This window comes from Glycine soja, chromosome 8, assembly GCF_004193775.1.
Source record: "Glycine soja cultivar W05 chromosome 8, ASM419377v2, whole genome shotgun sequence".
Taxonomy (NCBI): Eukaryota; Viridiplantae; Streptophyta; class Magnoliopsida; order Fabales; family Fabaceae; genus Glycine; species Glycine soja.
The window spans coordinates 17,183,022-17,200,402 of record NC_041009.1 but is presented as its reverse complement, the minus strand read 5'-3'; the positions used below and the strand labels follow the sequence as shown (position 1 = coordinate 17,200,402).

At 32.2% G+C, this 17,381-nt stretch overlaps 3 protein-coding genes across 7 annotated transcripts; 1 reads left to right on the top strand and 2 right to left on the bottom strand.

Moving 5' to 3' along the window:
• Positions 1–375: 375 nt before the first annotated feature.
• Positions 376–1,080, top strand: LOC114423961. The gene has a single exon (XM_028390857.1). It carries the CDS (start codon positions 376–378, stop codon positions 1,078–1,080), a length of 705 nt encoding a protein of 234 aa, XP_028246658.1.
• Positions 1,081–10,276: 9,196 nt separating this feature from the next.
• On the bottom strand, positions 10,277–12,095 carry LOC114424485 (26.5 kDa heat shock protein, mitochondrial-like). The gene is made up of 2 exons (XM_028391340.1): positions 11,607–12,095; positions 10,277–10,835 (listed from the first exon to the last, which is right to left on the bottom strand). Exons 1-2 carry the CDS (start codon positions 11,869–11,871, stop codon positions 10,423–10,425), a joined length of 678 nt encoding a protein of 225 aa, XP_028247141.1. The 5' UTR covers positions 11,872–12,095; the 3' UTR covers positions 10,277–10,422.
• A 1,052-nt stretch (positions 12,096–13,147) lies between these two features.
• On the bottom strand, positions 13,148–16,056 carry LOC114422453. 5 transcript variants are annotated; one of them, XM_028388811.1, is made up of 6 exons: positions 15,912–16,056; positions 15,709–15,815; positions 15,017–15,276; positions 14,348–14,438; positions 13,668–13,776; positions 13,148–13,569 (listed from the first exon to the last, which is right to left on the bottom strand). In XM_028388811.1, exons 2-6 carry the CDS (start codon positions 15,717–15,719, stop codon positions 13,516–13,518), a joined length of 525 nt encoding a protein of 174 aa, XP_028244612.1. In that variant the 5' UTR covers positions 15,720–15,815; positions 15,912–16,056; the 3' UTR covers positions 13,148–13,515. The 5 variants fall into 5 exon arrangements, with proteins under 5 accessions (XP_028244612.1, XP_028244615.1, XP_028244613.1 ...); XM_028388814.1 differs by having other exon boundaries at positions 13,668–13,734; positions 15,017–15,281; positions 15,912–16,055; XM_028388812.1 differs by having other exon boundaries at positions 13,668–13,734; positions 15,912–16,055.
• Positions 16,057–17,381: the final 1,325 nt, after the last annotated feature.

The window sequence follows — 17,381 nt, the reverse complement described above, 5'->3', positions numbered from 1 at the left end:
TCAAAAAATAAACACAAAATTTAATAATTTATTACGAGTTAAAAAATGTCAAAGAAAAAAATATATTATTTGATTAAAGACACAACAAAAAAAATTATTATAAAACAAATAAAAAATTAAATATTCATTGAGATCGAAAATATATTTTAGTAATTTTTCTTTAATGCCAATACATTGTAATGGCGGAAGTATAATAGTATGAACGTTTCGAATTCTCTTCCTCGTACTTCGCGAATCCAGTTTTACCTCCTGTTTTCACATTTCAGTACTCCACTTTATCCTTCTCCTTTTCTCCAGACACTTCCTTTTGCATTTTCATGCACAGATTCCTCATTCAACCCTCTATCCTTCCCTTCCTTCAGCAACTACTCTACAATGGAGTCATCAGAGGACCCCATCATCCAAGTCAAAGATGAACAACTCATGGTTTCACCATTATCCGGTGAAAACCCAGTTCACAGAACTGCTTATTTCATCAAACCTTGCGTGGAAGACTCGGCAACTCTTCCTCATTCCATGTTCTCTTCTGGAAGAACAGCCACTGTCAATTCGGACCACGCGAAGTTGCTTGAAGTAAGATACAAAGGGTGGCATTACCCAAGTGCAGAATGGAATACATGGGTCCAACAAATGCAACACAAGTATGAATGTGTGTGGATGAAAGCTGGGATAGACCAGGCAATCAAAGCTTCAACTTTTCAAATCCGTAGGAATGATGAGTTGATCATTGAGCTTGCACAAAGATGGTGTTCTAAGACCAACACGTTTGTGTTTCCTTGGGGAGAAGCAACGATAACATTGGAGGATATGAAAGTTTGTTGGGGTTACTCTGTTATGGGAGCTCCTATTTCTAGCCCTCTTGTGAGTGGTGAGGAAAGGGAAATAGAACAAAAACTTATAGGAGTTTTTAGGATGTTTTTCAAATCTAAGGCCAGAAGGGCGGATCATACTCCATGGATGAAGCATTTCATGAGTAACGAGAGCCGAGTGGAGCATGAGGCGTTCTTGTCTTTGTGGTTGTCGAGGTTTGTTTTCCCTGGTAGATCATATACAACCATTTTGCAAGAGGGCTTAAACTAGCACTTGCTCCTGCTGTCTTGGCCAGCATCTACAGGGATTTCAGTACTCCACTTTATCCTTCTCCTTTTCTCCAGACACTTCCTTTTGCATTTTCATGCACAGATTCCTCATTCAACCCTCTATCCTTCCCTACCCCCTACCCCCTCAAAAATAAGAACTAACCCCTAAAATAAAAAAAAATAACCATACACCCTAAAATAAAATGACTTAACCCTAACCCCTAAAATAAGAACTAAGCCTAACCCTAAAAAATAAGAACTAAACCCTTACCGTTTAAAAAAATAAATTTTATTTCAACTTCTAAATGTAATTTTATTTCATTAGAAGTACACATTAAAAAAAACAAATTTTATTTCAACTTCTAAATGTAATTTTATTTCATTAGAAGTACACATTAAAAAAACGAAATTTTATTTCAACTTCTAAATGTAATTTTATTTCATTAGAAGTACACATTAAAAAAAACAAATTTTATTTCAACTTCTAAATGTAATTTTATTTCATTAGAAGTACACATTAAAAAAACGAAATTTTATTTCAACTTCTAAATGTAATTTTATTTCATTAGAAGTACACATTAAAAAAACGAAATTTTATTTCAACTTCTAAATGTAATTTTATTTCATTAGAAGTACACATTAAAAAAAACAAATTTTATTTCAACTTCTAAATGTAATTTTATTTCATTAGAAGTACACATTAAAAAAACGAAATTTTATTTCAACTTCTAAATGTAATTTTATTTCATTAGAAGTACACATTAAAAAAAACAAATTTTATTTCAACTTCTAAATGTAATTTTATCTCATTACAAGTACACATTAAAAAAATAAACCCTAAACCCTAAAATAAGAAAACTTAGCCCTAACCCTATAATGTTCGGAAATACACCCTAACCCTAAATAAAAAAAATAAGCCTAACCCCTCCAAAATAAGAACTAACCCTAACCCTTCAAATAAAAAACTTAACCCTAACCCCTAAATCATAAAAAAACTTAGCCCTAACCCCTAAAAAATAAGAACTACACCCTAACCCTTCAAATAAAAAAATTAATCCTAACCACTAAAATAAAAAAATTCCCCCTAAACCCAAAAATAAACAACCTTAGCCCTAACCCCAACAAATAAAAAATAAGGCCTAACCCTACCCCATACAATTATAAAATTAACCCTAACCCTAAAATAAAAAACTTAGCCCTAACCATAAAATAAAAAGAACTTAGCCCTCACCCTTCAAATAAAAAACTAAGACAAAATACTTAGACACTAACGTTTCTAACTAACGATCAACACCAATGTCACTCAACCTCGATTGATCCACTCCATTTATTTCAACTTCTAAATGTAATTTTATTTCATTAGAAGCACACATTCAACAAAAAGTAACTGACGATTTCATTGAAGACCAACAAGTAAATACATTGAACAAAACCTAAAGCAATACAAGTCAGGCATGTAACATACATAAATCAATTAAATGAATTACTCCCACGGTCAGATTGCATTGGACATCGACGCCTATTGTGCCCTTCAGCTCCACATCTACTACATTTTTGTCGGTGGTCAGATGGTTCGACCCAATCCATCTCATTCCTTATCCTTGTTGATTTTGGCCGACCTTTCGCACGAATTGTAGTTGGGTCAGGGATTAGTGTCCATGCCTCATCAGAAGGAGGAATTGCCGCTTCATTCCCAAGAGGCCACCACTGTGCGGAGTATGCTTTTAAGATGTGCTCATTGGTGTAAACAACATCTATATATTGGTAGTAGTTCATGCTCACGTAACCACAAGCTGCAATAATGTGTGAACATGGATAGTGAAGCGCAGAATACCTTCCGCATTGACAGTAATGGCCATTCAAGTTAACTGCCCATTTTTGTCCGCCACGTTGCGTTATAGGATTGAAGGTCTCCTCTACTTCAAACCTTGTCGAGTGGATATCATACACGCGAACGATGTGCGAACAAGCTTGTTCTTGATTTTTCCTAAGTTCTGTAACAAGCTTAGAACAATAAACTTGGCCTTCTCTTAATTGTCTTTGGGCTTGGCGACCACGATCAATAAAGTACTTTCGGCACCTACTATATGTTGACTTCACCAACGCTGTTATTGGAATGCTGCGACAATCTTTCAACACCTTATTCACACATTCTGATAAGTTGGTTGTCATGTGACCATATCGTCGTCCAGATGTATCGTAAGCCATGCTCCATTTTTCCTTTGAGATTCGATCAATCCATCTTGCTATAGCTGGACTCAATTGACGAAATTTTTCTAAGTTTTGATCAAACACATGCTTGCAAGGAGTGTACGCTGCATCAAATTTGTTATCATCAACAGTTGTACGTAGACATGAAACTCAAATTAAATTAATGTATAAAATAAACCTTACCCAATTTCTTGAACATCTCTTTTTGTTTCGCGTTGTTGAATTTGCGATTGAAATTGCTGGCTATGTGTCGGACGCAGTACACATGATAGCCGTGGGGAGGTTGCCAACCAAGTGCTTCATTAGCGACAGCAGACTTTATACTCGCGTGACGATCAGATATTAGACAAATTCCATTCTTATCTGTGACGTGTTCACGCAAGTGGGCCAAAAACCATGACCATGCTGTTAGCGTCTCGCCTTCGACCACGGCGAATGCTAGAGGAAGAACACCACCATTTCCATCTTGCGATGTGGCCATTAATAGGGTCCCACGGTATTTTCCGTATAAATGTGTGCCGTCAACTTGTATGATTGGCTTACAGTACTTAAAAGCCTCCTTGCATTGACCAAATGTCCAAAATACTCTATGAAATTGACGATGTTTGCGACTCACCCTATTGCCAACAATAAAATCGTCATGTAGTATTTGAAAGTAAGAGCCAGGAGAATGATTTTGCATGTGTGTTAGCCATGACGAGAGTTTCGCATACGACTCTTCCCAATCGCCATATTCAATTGCAATCGCCTTTTGTTTGGCCATCCATGCTTTTCTGTATGAAACCTTATAGGAAAATTCACTATTTATCCTTTCTTGAATCAAAGAAATTTTTATTGATGGATCTTCTCTGATCATGCCTGTAATTCAAATAAGTAAATAAAATTACAAATTAAAATAACAAATAACACAAAAGTAGGATACTATGAACATAAAAAACGTACCTACTACGCAAGTCGCAATTAAATTTGAATCAAGCTTCTCATGGTCTTGTGTCATAGTCATATTTAGACATGTGTGCGGTCCACCCCATTGTGTCACTTTCCATGCATCAGTTTTTTTGGATAAAATTGCCCTCATATAAAAAGGGCAAGGAGACTCTTCGGTGTTGTTGGGGCAACAAACGATATATTTGTGTGATTTCGTTTCAACAACCTTAAAACTTTGATGCACCTTCATCACATATTGTTTGAGTGCATTTTTGACTGCATCTTTACTGTCAAAATCCATGCCAACATATAATTCTTGTCCAACATTAAAAGTCGTTGGCATGTCTAGACCACAAATGTCCTCCTCGTCCGGATGACTCCAGTTGATATTATTATAATGGCTAGCATCATTCCAAAATGGATTTTGAATTTCTGGTACACCTAATAATTTATAAAATAAAATCACGTCAACAAACTACTCCTATTTAATTACCATTAAATACAATTCTCATAAAAAGATAGATGTATTCAACTAATTTTGTATTTCACAAACATTTACCTTCGCTTGGGTGAACAATTGAAACTGGTTCAACGATGTCAGTGACTTCATCGTCTGTATGAGATATTCCATCATCACTATCATCTTCATCGAAAGACTCTTCAACGTATGAGTTAGATGCAAGATAATCATCATCATCATCATCATCATCTTCATCAACATGTAAATTGCTTATATTTTTTGGCAGTTCCGACTCATAATGAGATACATTACGTCCACATGACGTAACAGAATTTGCAGCATGAAACATAGAACCACCAGCAACATCCTTTTCTACGTACAACTCTAGAACTGACATTTGTTGTTGTTGTTGAAAACTTTCGATCATAGTTTCAACATCTTCGTCATCACAAATTTGCAACGCAACATATTTTCCTGAAACTAAAAATCTACAACTTATAGTAGAAATAATTTCATTATTTTCTAACTTTACCTTATCTCCAATTTTTTTTTTCAAAGCATTGAAACTAATTCCGCGTTTAATCTGAATGGCCTTTTTACTGCCTTCAAATATTACACCATCATTGTCTTCAAATACTCTTCCGTTGAAATACAACACTGTAATAATTGAATTCATGATATACCTACATCAACAAAATTCAAAATAAATAATCATAACAACAGTCTTTTTAAAATAAATAAGTGTATCTGCTTGCTGCATCTACTAAACTTAAACTTGGGATACAAATTAAAATAAGTAAACATTATTAAAAAATTACTTCAACGTAAAAAACCTAATTACAAATTGGCTTAAACTTCACGTGTTAAAATTTGTTTCTAAATAAAACAATTATTACTTCAATTAACTATTTTGTGAATCATAAAAATAAAAAAATTTATTTGCTTCTTCTAGTAAACTTAAATAAACATTGAGACGTCATTCTAACAAAAAAAAAAACAAAATTACTCATACGTCAAATTAAATAATTCAAAAAAAATTCCTTCAAAAACTTAAAGACTCACATATAATATTTATAACCGGAAGGGTCACAAGTCAAATTTCTTCTAAGCCACAAAAACCATGAACAAAGAGGATTACAAATAATTAGTCATACTAATTTTAAAAAAAAAATTCTAATTAAAAAAAATTCACTTAAACTTTACCTTCAAATTTTAGTCTAACAAATCAAATTATTATTTCAATTAAATATTTGTCAATGATACAAATATAAACTATTTATTTGCTTGCTCTATTAAACTTAAACTACACATTCATACTTTATTCTAAAAAAAATTAATCTAATTAAATAATTTATGAAAAATTCTTCAACTTTACCAAAAATTTCAGACACAAAATAAAAGGATTATAAATGAAAGGATTACACTTAAAAAAATTTTAGACGGAACATAATTAAAATTACAATTTTTTACACGGAACATAATTAAAATTACAAATTTTTTATTAACTTATACTATATTTTATAATTAAAATTACAATTTTTTTGTTGTTAACTTATACTATATTTTATCACAAGTAAAATGAAACTTCGTTTTTAACTCTAAACAAACCAGAAAATAGTTAAGAAATAGCATCTAATTAGTTTTTGTCTTAAATTAAATTATATTTCAAATAATACCAAAACAATTCTATATGTCAAATACGGAAATTAAATTCATTCACAAAAACAGTTAAAAAAAGGCTTACAAATAATTACTGCTAATAATTTCTAAATTAAAAATCTAATTTACAAAATTAATGCAATTTGACCTCCAAATTTTATTACTTCAAAATAAAAAATTTATACATGACAAATAAACAAAACTAAATAAGACTTATTTAAATAAATATAAAATACTTACTATACAATCAGCAAATTTCAAACTTCAAACGAACCTCTTTCTTCCTCTCTTCAGTTTCTTACTCTCTTTCAGTATGAAATTTTGCAAGTATTCAATGTCATTGCAAGTGTTCTATTTAAACAAAATTTACAAGAAGAAAGCTGAAGCTATCTCTTAATTTACACGCCATTAAACTGTATGCATGTGAATATGGTGTAGCATCTCTGAACCCCTAACCTGTGAACATTTACAGCTAGTTATAAGCCCTATTTCAGACCTTATGTTTAGTCTCATCATGAACAAGGAGAGCATGCGCAACCTACAGCTAGCTTTGAACCCTATTTCAGACCTTATGTTTAGTCTCATCATGAACAAGAAGAGCATCTGCAACTTCATACGTTGAGTATCATGCAACTGCTTTATTTAAACAAAATTTACAACAACAAAGCAATGCATGTGCCTCTTAATGAACAGCGCCAATCCCGCCAGAAGGGCTAGCGGCACCAGTCAACAGGGAGCATCTCGCCAATGCTAACGGCGAGATTGCCCTTGCCCTATCTCGCCATCACGGTCAGCGAGTCCCAGCCTCTCTCCACCTATATCGCCACTACCAGTAACGATACCAGCCTCTCTCCACCTTTGCCGCCATTGGCAATGGCGGGTTACACCCAAGAACAGACCCCCTCCGTCATTAGTTTTAAAACAAACCCCAATCCGTAAATAGTTTTTAAAATAAGCCCCCTTACGTAAATTTGCCGCTTAGAGTTCGCTTAATATGGGATAGGGTTAGTATCCATATTCAGTTTTTACCCCACACTTTGCTGATGAAGTAACCTTTTCAGTGTCTTGAACAAACCAACGAAAACTCAACAACTTTTGAGAACAGCAACCTCCCTTTCCCGAAGAAAGAAACTGGTTTAGACTATTGCAGAATAGTGATGCATGGTAATGGTGAAGGCAGCGTTGTTTTTTTCCTTCCAAGACACATTCGTAAACGAATTTAGTTATTTGTATATTGACTTGTGTATACTGTTGACTCTGCCAAGTACTCACTGACACATTTTATAACACTTTATTATTTGATACTTATGTTTGTACTATTTTAGTTGATAAGTGAAATTAATTTTCAAAAGTAAAGATAAGTCGTGACTTAATAATAAATGATACGTTAATAATATCTTAATTATTGTTTATTTTACATTCGGCATTAGTAAATATTCCAAATAAATTCAGGCCCCAGAAGAAAATTTTGCCTTTTCTTTTACTTCTGACACACCTAGAGTTGGTAGTTTTTTTTTTTTGTAGGCACCTAGAGTTGGTAGTAGACAACTAGGGCGGTTTAAGCAACAGCTAGCTCACGAATTATTTGAATCATGACTCCATGTAGCTGATGATCTCACTTAAATTGTTTTAATTACACTTTTACCTGATTTTTAACCAGTATAGTGATATACCAACTCGTTGTTGGTACAGAAAAATGCAAACAAATTATGATGTCCAATATATGTAATTGTAAGTGGGTGTTTGGATTTATCGGATTTCATGCCACAACATCTCAACCAATAAAATACTGTCCCTAGAATAGAATAAGACTAAAAAAAGTCTTTAAAATGTGAGCAAAATACTATAACTATTTTCAAATTAAAGTAAAGTTTAATTCACGATGTACTATTATAATTTACAATAATGGTAAAGTTATTTTTAATGTGTACAATTAGAAGACTTTTATTCACAGCATTATGAGGAGAGCGATGCACAATCTCCCAAGAGATGGGAGCAGGAGCAAGTACAGAGCCACAAGGTCACGAATCACAAGGCGTTGGGGGAATCCAACGGCCAGGAGTGAAGACTACTATGGGTTCTGATGGGATGAAGGGTTGGTGTTGTTTTGGGCCCCACAAAGCTGATGGTGTACGGATAAAGAGGAAGAGTCATAAACAGTTGGTCTCTCATGCTTGCACCTGCAGGGCTGCACGTAACTGTTCAGATCAACATAATCACGTCATTGCATCACCGTACACATCTATCTCACTTCCTCTTTCTCCTCCTCTTTTCATTGTCCAGTCTTTTCATTCTACACCACTTCACCTAATAATATAGTATTCTAGCTACCTTTTTCATAGCATAAGTGTGAATTTTTTTTGGGGTGGAGGAACAACTGTTTTTTTGGCATAGGAAATTTAAATGAGTTAAATTTCCAACATTCATCATACTCTTCACATGTTTGAAGACTCACTTAATATTTATAAAGGTATTTATAATAATTCATATTTTACTTAATCAATTAAATTACATTCGTAAATATATATTTTACTGTAATATTAGTATTTTATTTTATTTTATTCACATATTCCCTTTTTTTTAATTTTCATTTTTATGACATTTGTTTCTTTTACTATTCATCTTTGTTCTTGTAGGCATTATTTTACCCTCCTTGGACACTAATAAGGGCCTTGCTACATTTTCCTCTATGGTCGCGACCTAGACGTTGGAGAAAGTGGGCCACTGGCCCCAATTGAACATATTCCGGATTTCGAGGCTGTGCTCTAACTTGGCGGGTCCATTCTTCAGAAAGTTTGTGAAAAGGAGATTTTTTACTTTTAGTAGATGAAAAGGGAGTTTGAACATTCATGTACTTGGACCGTAAAAAATAAATCATGTGGCCCCGGGTAAAAAACATTCGAAAAAGTAAATGTCATTTAACACATATGATATGCTTGGTTTAAGAAATAAAAAAGTGAGAGAAGAAATGAAATAGAAAGTAAAAATGATTTTTTTATTGTTTGGAAGAAGAAAAGGATATTTTTTTTTCTTTTTCAAGTTCGATTGAATAGAAAATTATAGAAAAGAAAAATACTCCTTCAAAATTGAAATATAAGAAAAAAAATTGATTCATACTAATTGAAAAAATATGTTAACAATAAATAAAACTCGAATAAAAGCTTTTCAAATCTATTCTTCCATTCATATAAAATTTAAAAGTGTAAAAAAAATTCACATTTTTCTTTTTTTACTGAAAAAATGCTCACATGGTTAAAATGTTAACAATCTTGTAGTACTATACTATTAGGTATCCATATAACATTTTTTTAATTAAAATTATCAAAATAAATATAATATATTTTCATTTATTGCTTACATCAATTGGGGGCTTTATCATCGGGGTATCCCGTCAAAAAAAAAATGTCACAGTACTCATGTTATAATCTTTATAAAAAAAAATACTTTTTTTAATTCTGAAACATTCTCTTGTACTTTTTTGTTTTATTTTTACACTATATCAGTTATATACTTATATGTGACATTAAACACTATTTAATAACAGTAAAAAACATTAATTAATAGTTTAATTGATTGAACAGAAAGTTATTTCAATTTTGTCATCGATTTCTACTAGAAAAAAAGACACTATTTAAAAATGGACTATAAAACATTAAAAATTGTTTTATGTAACGAGTACAAACGTACTTGTGAAAATGGCACAACTTTCTTTTATCAGTCCAAGCCCAAGTCTGCTCTTAAAGGCACTTCAAAACGAAGTGCACTGGGCTTTAGTCCCATTGGCAAGAGCCCATCTTAAGCAGGAAAAGCTTGTATTAGGCCAACCTTACAAGGTGATCCCTACGAATTTGAGGAGAAAATTTTATCACTGTGTATTTATCAAATCAGAAACACATATATTCATCAAATCATGAACAGAAAAAAAGATAAGATATTGGAATTATTCAACTGAAAATTTTCACAGAACAGGTCTGAAGTTTTATTTATTTGTTTTCTTACATTATGTCCAAAAACCACACACAACAAGAGTCACAAAGTTCATAGCCTCACCATAGTCCTATAAATAAATAAAAAAAATCTCCAACATCATTCTATTGTGACTTGTTTCACATCCTTTTGGGGGTTCTGAGTCTTAGGAATGATTAGAGTTAGGACACCATCCTTCAACTCTGCCTTAATGTCATCAGCTTTAGCATCATCAGGCAAAAGCAGGCTTGTGTTATAGTATCCATAGCTACTTGATGACCAATATTGCTCATCATCATCTTTCTCTTCCTTGTGCTCTCCCTTTATGGTCAACACCCCATCATCATCAATGGTGATCTTCACGTCCTCTTTGGCGATCCCCGGCATCTCGTACCGTAGTTTGTAATGGTCATCCTTCTCTTTCACACGCCCACTAGTCAGAGACCAAGGTGTCAGATTCATGTTCTCAAACAGCCTGTTGATGTTATTACTTGCCTGCATCAGTGCACTCCCTAGCCCTGAAGGAAACAATTCTAACAAACAAACACAACAATGTAAGCTTCTCTTTCACAAGTACTGATTGAAGGAAACAACTCTAACAACATACACAAAACAAGCACATCATTCCCTCTTCATGACAAAAAATTTACAACTTGGACAATCACTACCATTTTATGATCAATTCACCACTTCTTATCTTTGAATGTAATTTTTTTAAAACTTAGATTCAAATCCAAATATCTAAATTCAGTAAGTTATCAATTTTTTAAAATGAAATTAATTGGCATGCATTGCTGACATACAAGTTTTTTGAGTAAATACTGTATACTTTTTACATTGTTAAAATATAAGTGTTTTTGAGTAAATAGTGTGCAATTAGAAACTGTAATACTGTAATGTATAGTAAGATGATGTGACTTGTAAATCCAGTATAATTTTTAAAATAATTATTATAAAAGTTAAACAAATTTTATGTTCGTGACAATTTGGGATAAGAAGGCAATATTTACACTTTTTAATGCGTGTATTATTTGTTCTTAAAAGATTTGAATTTTGAAGATTAGTCTCTCAGACTTGCACCAAATGAAAAACATTAACAAATAAATGTTTCTTGAATTTGATCAATGTTTTTATCAGTACTAAAAAAGTGTACAACTTCCAAACTGATTAGTATTGGGTTTTTCAATGTTATGAAATTGATTCCCTTTGGTTTTGCAAATGAAGCTAAACCTCATTTTAAATCACTAGCTATGAGTAAAGGTAGTGGGATAACAAAGCATGGTAAAAATAGAGGGAGAGAGTACCATAAAGAGCAGGAGGGAAGTCATCATGATCCTCATTTCTCCAAGCCCATCTTCTGCCCCTCCTCCTTGGGAACATCCTATTAGACTTTTTCCCTTCAGTGACAGCAACTTCAGTGCCTTCAGATTTTCCCTTGTCCCCAGCTGCAGTACCAAACCTTTTCAGCAACTCATTGTTCCACCTCTGCTTGTGAACATTGCCACTCAAGATAGAGGAAGCACACACCCTTTGTTGCAAGTTTTTCAAAGCCAAACGTGCCAAAGCCATATGATGGATGAGCTTGATGTTGAACTATTGCTGGTTTCCCTTAGTTTGTCTGTTTGTTTTTGCTGATGGTTGAAAGGAACTGAAGACAACTTAAATATATATATAACATGGGGTAATTGGTGTTGGTTATTTATTTGGCTTTGGATGCTTGGAGAAGTGTCCTAGAGATTCTAGGATGTTAAGGACACGTCACAAAATGGATGCACATGTAAAAATAATTTGAGAAAAGTGAGATGAATGGAGAGTTCTTGTTCCTTCTCAGACATTACATGATTTCACAAGAGTGTTCCAGAACAGGAAAGAACTATAATGTGAGTATCTTAATGTCTCAGTTCTTTTTTATTCGTAGCCCGATCTGGCCATGAAGAATTTCCGGTCCTGAAATATTGGCATGATGGGCCTGCCCCAAATTCAGACTGATTTTGATCCAATTTAATTAAAATGTACCTCAAAACCAGGAAAGATGAAAAAAAAAAAAAAAAAGGCACTGCCTTAACATCATCAATGTGTGAGAAATGAAATTCTTAATTTTAAGTCCCAACCACATAAATATAGGATCATGGTTCAAAAAAAATGCTAACGACTAAAGACAGTTTCAAAAACTTCCTCTAAGATTAGTTTTTCCAATAAATTATAACCAATCATTAAAAAAAAAAATCCAGGATGTTAGAGAGAACTAGCATTCCTAAAACAAAAAACACCAAAATTATGGTTAGTTGATTGTGGCCAAAGGATTTGATTGGTACTACTTAAATTTTGCCAAAATAAGCCTATCCTGTCATTACTACACCTTTTGCGGTCTAGTTTCTGTTCGCATCATGATAAATACCAAATCCTCCACCAACCAGCCTCCTACTAACCCCCTTATTTTCTTTGTATAATAAAAAATATTGAATACTAGTATGTTTTATATTTTCAAGAATTATATATATTCACTTTTTTCATTAAATATTTTCTGTAGGAAGATTTATAAAATACGAGAATTTGTAAGAGGATATATCATTGGATTCATTGCTAAAAACTATAGGAATAACGATATTGATGAGGAAGAAAAAACGGACAATGATAGTGAACTACGAGAAAATTTTATAATTGGAAGTAGCAATAGCCAATTTAAAATGGCTGAATCTGAAATTAAAGTTAAACAGCCCACTTCCATTAGGAAATAACATTCAACGTTTGACCAAAAAAAATTCAACGACAAATTATTGACAATTTTTAACATTATTAAGATAAAGATTCCACTAAGACAGGATTTTTAAAAGCTTAATGGATATGAAACATTGAAACCAAATCAGAAACTATATCTCAGTTATTGACTATTTACACAACATAATTTCGGTCTAATTTCACGGAAAAGCAGGCAGAGCAAATAAAAGTTGCAGCCACTCATACATGCAAGCAAAAGGCTGTCAACAAAGGCAAGAGTTTTCCAAAACTTGCCTCTTGAGATAGTAGAGGCAGCCAAGGCAATCAATTAACAAAAGGATAATACAGTTATCTCATGTTCCCAAGACACAAATTTTTCCTCATCATATTCATAGGCATGTGACAATTGATATACAAACTGCAGTATATGCCCAATAGTCCTTCCTACAAGCAAGAACTAGAATTATTTTCAGCACTTCCTCAATCTTCAATATCTCAGTCGTATAGGCCATCTTGCTCCCATATATCCACAAGAAAATCTACCATTTCCTGAGTATTGGTATAAGAATATCATCAGATCATCATTTTTTATAAAAATAAAATAAAAAATGCATGACAGTTGTTTAGAATTAGAAGTAGATGCTTACAGCAAGAGGGATAGGCTGACGGAATGGCTTGTTGCTCCCAAGTAAACTTTCATATGTTGCATTCCAACTGCAAAGCCAAAAATTTTTGGCAAGGCACAGACAATAAGTTCTGACAAGATAGGGGAAAAAAAGAACAAATTCATAATTATTGACAGAAAAGAAATTCATTGGCCACGTATGGAAATCTTATTGCCCAGTTTGAATAGTTTTGCTATACACCATACCAACATGAAAGAACTTAGCATGCCAGAACTTACGAAGCCTACAGTTCAAAGATAAACTAAGCTCCTTATGACATGGTACTCCTTATAATGTAGCAGCTAGGACATAGCTACACACCATGGATTTCAACTTACTCCAGTCATTCACACATTTCTTCTTTCAAGGCTACAACCGGCATACTAATTATTTAGCTATGAGCTTTATTATAGAATAAATTGAGTTTTTTTTTCCCATGTGGCAGGGTGGAAAAGCAAACTGCTTCCAATGTTATTATCCAAGAGCAAATGTATAACAGTATAACCACAATCACAATATCAATTTGTATATGAAACTCACACAATGAAGAAGTAATAAAAACTTATAGAAAAATGGATTTGCAAGAAACCAAACACAAACAAAAATTACAATTACAAAAAATTAGGAAGCTGCTAATAAATTAATCCAGCAATGTAAGTTACCTCAATTTAGGTTCTTGTAATTGTTGTGTTTGGTTCTCAGGCTTTTTATTTCCAACCCAACGTTGCCGAGTCTGATTCCAAAGAATTACACCTGCAACCAAAAATATTTTCATAAATTCACTTGTAAATTAAGATATGATTGGAAAGATTCATAGGGTAAAAGCATATCAACAGTATGAAAAGAGGCTAAAGTGTTACATAGATGAGTGTCCAGCCCAAAAGAAAAGTATATGGACAGTGCTAGTCAAACCTAAAGAACATATCATTTGATAATTCAAAACAGACTAAAACAAACCACCATGCCACTCAAACCACATTTCTTAAATGAGCAGCAGCATGCACCAGATATATTTTGCCATAGTACACCAAAAATGGTAAGGCCCTATGAAGGAAATAGGGCAATGTAAAAGTAACTACATTACAGAGACATCAGCTTAATGTGATCAATTTATCATTATATAACCCCACCATGAACAAAAACAAACACCATAAGTCTTGTTGAAAATAGAGTTCGTTTAACCCACAAATAGACAGCAAATGCTTTCAGCTACCACTATGCAAAGCCATACCATTTTTTTTTTCATTTCAGTTTAATTACAAAAGAACCATGTCAAACCATGAAATGCAAATTTAGTAAAATATCGGCACAGAAAAAACAATGAAGAATACCGTGATTTACAAATTCAGTGGGGTTGGTGCTGCTTTTGGAAGAACCAGCATGAGAAACCACAGCTTGGTTTGTTAGACTGGCTGAAGAGATGCTCCCTTGTGACTGAACAGCGCTGTTGTCCATATCATGCGTGCTGGTGGTCCAAAAATCCTCTGATGAACTCGGTTTCCTCACTACGTTACTTTGTGTTGCCAACCCTTTTGATGGCACATCCACTGTGGGACTCAGTGAAGGCCTTTTATAGCATCCAACACAACCACTGCTCTGTTACAATAACATTAATTTCGGTTATGCACCACATTATAATCATATGATTGTCTAAAACAGCAACCATAATTCATACACTTCAATTTAATAGCCACAAAATGCAAATTGATTTACAGACACAGCAATCCCAGTCTCTTTAATTCAGAAAATTAAAAATCCTATGGTAATAGGTTGATAAATTCAACCAAAAAAACATATAACCCATAACCTATCTTAAAACCTTTTCAACAATTTTCTAGATAAAGGTATAAATCAAGAGAGATAAAGGAATAACTTTCAAGGGTCATCATCCTAGCACATGATTATCAATCAATATAGGGAAAAACACAGATACCCATAAAAGTGTAAAAGCTAATTGAAGGTAAAAGGGAAAAAAAGGAGTCAACTTTTTTTTTCCAGCTATGGTTGGATTCATAAAACATACCCCATATGCATGCAATGTCTGAAACACCCCCAAAAGGCTGATTAGATTAGATCTGTCACGAGGATTTTGAAGAAAAACGAAGAAGACGAAACCGATTCAGAGCAATCCTAAGAATTCAATCAAAACGCAGAGATTAAAAAAAATGAAAGAGAGAGAGAGAGAGAGAGAATGCATAAAAAAAGGAAGGGAAAAAAAAAAAGAACCTTAGAGTTTGATAGCCCTCCCTTCCGATGTGCAAACACACAGATGGGATTGCTTTTGGATTCTTCTTCTTCGTCGTCCTCTTCTCTTCTCTCACGATTGAAAAAATAAATAAATGATTAATAACGTAACGCAAGAGTGGATTATTTTCAGCAACAATATTTTTATTTTAATTTATCGTGTTGTTTAATAAATTCATAAATTTAAAATACAATTTAGTTTTAGTTAACTATTAATTCAACAGGGTAATGTTTGAGAAATTAAATTAAAAATGATAAAGTAAGGATATATTGATAACACTAAATATTATATTTTTTTTTCATTTTTAATTCGTTAAACGTTGTTGTGGGGAAAAAAATATTTGTAAAATAGTGTTTAACGAATGATAAATAAATGTTTAATGATAATGAAAATATAAAAATTAAAGCAAGAACTTTGTTAGTTGATGCTAAATGGTTTTCGTCGAATTGCTTGAATAATATATGTGAGAGAGAGAAAAATCAGGAAGTGATTACAGTGAGATAAAGATTGAAAATCGTGAGGCAAAAGGGGGGAAAATGACACATAAAAGAAGTTGCTATATTATTACAGGGGAATGTTAATGCAGCAATGTGACTTTTTTTTTAAAGTATGAGTGTATTAGAAATTTACATTATAAATATTTAGACAAAAGAATCATTTGAACTCATCTGTGTCATTTAATATAAGGATATTATAATAATGTATTATTTAATTTGAAAATAATTATATTTCTCTTCTCTTTCATTTATATCAATACTAAATTCTTAGATATTATATTTTTTCATAAATATTAAATTATCAATCTCTTTCCTCTCTCATCATTATATAAATGTATTATGAAAATTTGTATTATAAAAATAAATATATATTAATCTATAGCTTTTTTTTATAATTTCAGGAACATAATAAGCCTAAATAAATCAAATTAATATCAATTGGTTGATTTTTATATAATATACAATAAACATACAGCTAGATATGAAGAAATGGTTACTTTTTTAACAAATAAAAAATAATAATTGTCTTATTAACATTACAAAAACGTTCTTCATTAAAAAAAATAATTGAAAGAAAAGAATGTTATAAATTGTTTCATTAACATTACAAAAACAACATAATTTGTCATTATTTTTAACTATAAATTATTTTTGGAAAAATAGTTATTTTTCAAATTCATTTAAATAGAAAAAATATTATTTTTTAAAAATAAATTTGAATCAATCACACTTATTATTTTTAAAATAAATATATAGTCTAATTTAATATTTATGAGAGATAAGAAAGAGAATATTATCTGAAAATTTAATACTGACATAGATGAATAATGAGAGAGAAATGATATAAACTGAATCATAAATTATTATATCATTCTTAAATTAAATTTATTAACACGAAATATTTTATTATTTTTTTTCCAAATATTTATGGTATTAATTGCTAATATACTCATT

What these genes read in the sequence shown, in the direction of transcription:
- LOC114422453 (XM_028388811.1), bottom strand. An exon ending in TTACAAGAACCTAAATTGAG is followed by an intron (nt 13,777 to 14,347) that starts GTAACTTACATT and finishes CTATCTTGTCAG; the next exon opens with AACTTATTGTCTGTGCCTTG. An exon ending in GTCAGCCTATCCCTCTTGCT is followed by an intron (nt 13,570 to 13,667) that starts GTAAGCATCTAC and finishes ACCAATACTCAG; the next exon opens with GAAATGGTAGATTTTCTTGT.
- LOC114424485 (XM_028391340.1), bottom strand. Translation starts at nt 11,871, where the DNA reads ATGGCTTTGGCACGTTTGGCTTTGAAAAACTTGCAACAAAGGGTGTGT. An exon ending in CTTCCCTCCTGCTCTTTATG is followed by an intron (nt 10,836 to 11,606) that starts GTACTCTCTCCC and finishes TTTGTTTGTTAG; the next exon opens with AATTGTTTCCTTCAGGGCTA.
- LOC114423961 (XM_028390857.1), top strand. Translation starts at nt 376, where the DNA reads ATGGAGTCATCAGAGGACCCCATCATCCAAGTCAAAGATGAACAACTC.